A 3,389-nucleotide genomic window follows, 5' to 3' on the forward strand; every position below is an offset into this window, starting at 1 on the left:
TTAGTTTAGGAAAAAACTTTTTAGTATATATAAAAATATTTATATAAATATACTATAAATATAATATATATTTTTTTAATTAAACTTAAAGTAATCTTTAAAGGCCTTAATAAAGGTAAGGTTATAGTTATAAATAACTACCTTTAATAACTAGATCTTTTTAACCTTTAATACCTTTATAAACTAGTCTAAAACCTATAAAAAATAACTAGTACTTTTTTTAATAATAAAGGCTATAATAACTTAAAAAGTCTTTTTTATTAATATAATAGAATATATATTAAAAAGGGGGAGGTTAAAGTAGTTAGTCTTATAAGTATAATTATATATTTATATATTTAAAAAAAGCTATAGAACTTTAAAACTAGTATATAGAATAATAAATAAACTATTTATTTAGCTTTTTTAATTAATTCTAACTTTATAAATATATTTTTTAAATACCTAAAAATAGTTATAAAGCTATTAAATTAAAGTATAGCTAATAAGCTTTACCTTTTTATAATAGTTAAGAAGGTTATTAATATTTATTAGTATAGTCTTTATAATAAGGATATACTTTTTTTTTTAATAAATTAATAATATTTAATATAAAGATATTAAAATTAAAAAAGAAAATAATTTCCTTTTTATACTTTATAATATCCTTAATCTAATATAAAGAGTATACTTTAATACCCTTTAATAAGTAATTATATTAATAGTTAATATTAGTCTTAATATACTTAATTACCTATTAATTTAGATAATATTTATATAATATATTAACCTTAAAAGGGTACTTATAGCCTTATAATTAAGATTTCTTTTTTTACCTTTTTATAAGCCTATTAATATTATTTAATAATAAATATATTATTTCTTTTATTATATTATAGTATTTATATTAATAATTATAAAATAACCTTTACTTTTAATTATATTTTTTATTATATTATTAATATCTTTAAAGGTATAATATATTATTCTATAAAAGGTATTTATATTAAATTTAATAATAATAGCTTTAATTTTAATTATATAATATAAGAATTAAGTTAGTAGGTAGTAGTATAGGTAGTAGGTAGTAAGGGCTAGATAGTATTTATTACCTTACTATATAAATTACTATAGAAAAGCCGGCTTTAGCGTCTAGGTATTATACTAGCCACCCTAATAGTCACTAGCTACTAAAAAATTTAGCAATTATCTATTTAGGTTCGGCAAATATTTCAGCCCCAAAACAACGCACAATGCAATGCAGTGTATGATGACTGTCTATTTTCGATCGATGTCCAACAAGGGAAGGAGCAGCAAGACTGCAGAGCGCAACCACCCAGCTTCTCGACGCCGCCAATCACCTTCGTCTTTGTTCATACCCGCGAGGTAATTGGACGCGGAGCCGGAGGAGTGGCCTGAGACACGCCGCCCCATGACGGATGGCGTGAGAGGACTGGGCAGGATTAGGACGAATAGGATGAATAGTATGAAATAGCACGTAATAGATTATTATCAGTACCATCTCTCGAACAGAGGGAGGAGATAGATCCACAGACTCGCAGTCCCTGAGAGTACAGTCTCTCAGAAGTGGCATTTCCTGGACCTGTCTCAAGTATGCTCGGAGTTGATTAGTCACAAACCCTGAAAGTGGCGTTAACTCGGCTCGTAAAAGCCTCCCTCCTGTAAAAGCCTTTAACTACTCCGTAGTATCCATAATATTGACCCCAAGGATAACTTATACCAACCCGAGTCTTTTATTCGAGGCAGAAAGACTGGATGGAGAGGAGAGTCCCATTTTTGTCTTCCTGAGTGCAATGCTTCTCCATGAGGCAGAGCTCGGCCCTGGAGCGTATGTCCATCAGCTTCTCCTTGCAGATGCACGGGATGTCGGTGAACCAGCAGCCGGCGTCCCTAATGGCAGAGCCCAGGCAGACGATCTGTATCAGTACATAGCAGGCGCTGCTGTTCAGTCTAGGCTGTTGCAGGGTTATTGATAAAGGGGACACAGAATTCGTACACATACAGCGTTATTGGAGAGAACGGGAGGGGAGGGCCGAGCGGCAACGAGGCCAGCAGCAGCGGCGGCGAGGACAACGACGAGCTTCATCTTGATTGATTAGGTCAGTCAGATAGTAAATAGGTGGGGGAAGTTGAAGATTGAAGAACCCTGAAACATAGGTGACAGCTTGATTGGACTTTGCGGAATATCTAACTAGAGAATACAAACTGCCTATTATGGTATTTCGTGGGCTCGAGTGGAGTCCAGGGTAGCCAATGAACCAATGAGAGCGAAGTAGGTCAAAGAGGGACGAGAAGGCTGACTAATTAGCGCGTCAATCGCTAATTATTGATTGGGGAGGCTTTTATGCCCTGGAACTGAGGTGCCGCTCGAAGAAGAAGGCGGTGGGGGTACCATTTCATGTATCAATGTACAAAAGGATGAGAATAGAGATAACTAGGGAGTTTTACCCAATTCGTTAAAAATACCCTGTGAGTCTTTTGACCCAAGGCCTTTATATAGATTAGTTAATAATAGTCTTATTTATTATTATAGTTATTATTACTTATATTATTACTATTACTTTAGCCTCTTTATTACTACTAGGACTACTTTAGCTACCTAGGTAAATATATACTAAAGCTAGGCTATTACCTTACTTACCTCCTACCTTATTAGTATTTAGTACTTCCTAGTTATTAAGTACCCCGCCTCGCGCGTCTGCATGTACCTCGTTGCTTGCCACTGGGCTCATTATCCCGCCCTGTATTACCCAGGCCTCATTCTGACACGCTGTCACGCCATTTCAAGCACGGTATGAATCCTCCGAGGGGTTGAGTTGCTTTTCTGGGACTCGTCACTTGGACCTGTACGGGCAGCGGACCAGCTTTCCGAGGTCTTCACGCGACTGCCCGGCAATTCCAAAAAGTATTGATTGACCCTTCGGGTTGCTATTTATGGGAGAATGCGGATGTGGGCGCCGTTGAGGGCGTACCCTGGTTTCTCAACGTCGGACACCGGACTCCGGCTCGGTTCGGTATCACCCCTGCTCTGCCCTGCCTAGCTTCATTGGTGGGAAGCAGCCAGCTAACTTGCAGTTTTACATATCCGGCTCTCTCTCGCTAAATTGAATTGCTGCTCTTGTGCCTGTCGCTCACTCGGGTCAGAATGCCGCTGAGAGTGAAAGGGCCGTGCGCGAGCGGCTCCGTTGGGGGGCACGGCCTCGACAACCGAAAGGAACTGGTCGTTGGCGAAATGAAATGAATGAAACGAAGACGGTGTGGGACAACGGAAACGGCGCCGGTGGTCGGGCAGCTCTAATCCGAAAAAAGTCAGCAAAATGTGGCGTGTTATTGATGTGTTGCACTTCGATCTCCCGATAGCCCGAATCTGCAACGCCGCCTTCACCAAC

General features: G+C 37.7%; 1 protein-coding gene across 1 annotated transcript; it reads right to left on the minus strand.

Moving 5' to 3' along the window:
• Positions 1–1,733: 1,733 nt before the first annotated feature.
• CCM_02295 (uncharacterized protein) lies at positions 1,734–2,732 on the minus strand (the record flags this gene model as incomplete). The annotated part of the gene is made up of 3 exons (XM_006667447.1): positions 1,734–1,916; positions 2,003–2,086; positions 2,685–2,732. The coding sequence occupies 3 exons, from the start codon at positions 2,730–2,732 to the stop codon at positions 1,734–1,736; spliced, it is 315 nt and encodes a 104-aa protein (XP_006667510.1).
• Positions 2,733–3,389: the final 657 nt, after the last annotated feature.

The sequence above is a fragment of the Cordyceps militaris genome (assembly GCF_000225605.1).
Source record: "Cordyceps militaris CM01 unplaced genomic scaffold CCM_S00002, whole genome shotgun sequence".
In the NCBI taxonomy this organism is placed as follows: domain Eukaryota; kingdom Fungi; phylum Ascomycota; class Sordariomycetes; order Hypocreales; family Cordycipitaceae; genus Cordyceps; species Cordyceps militaris.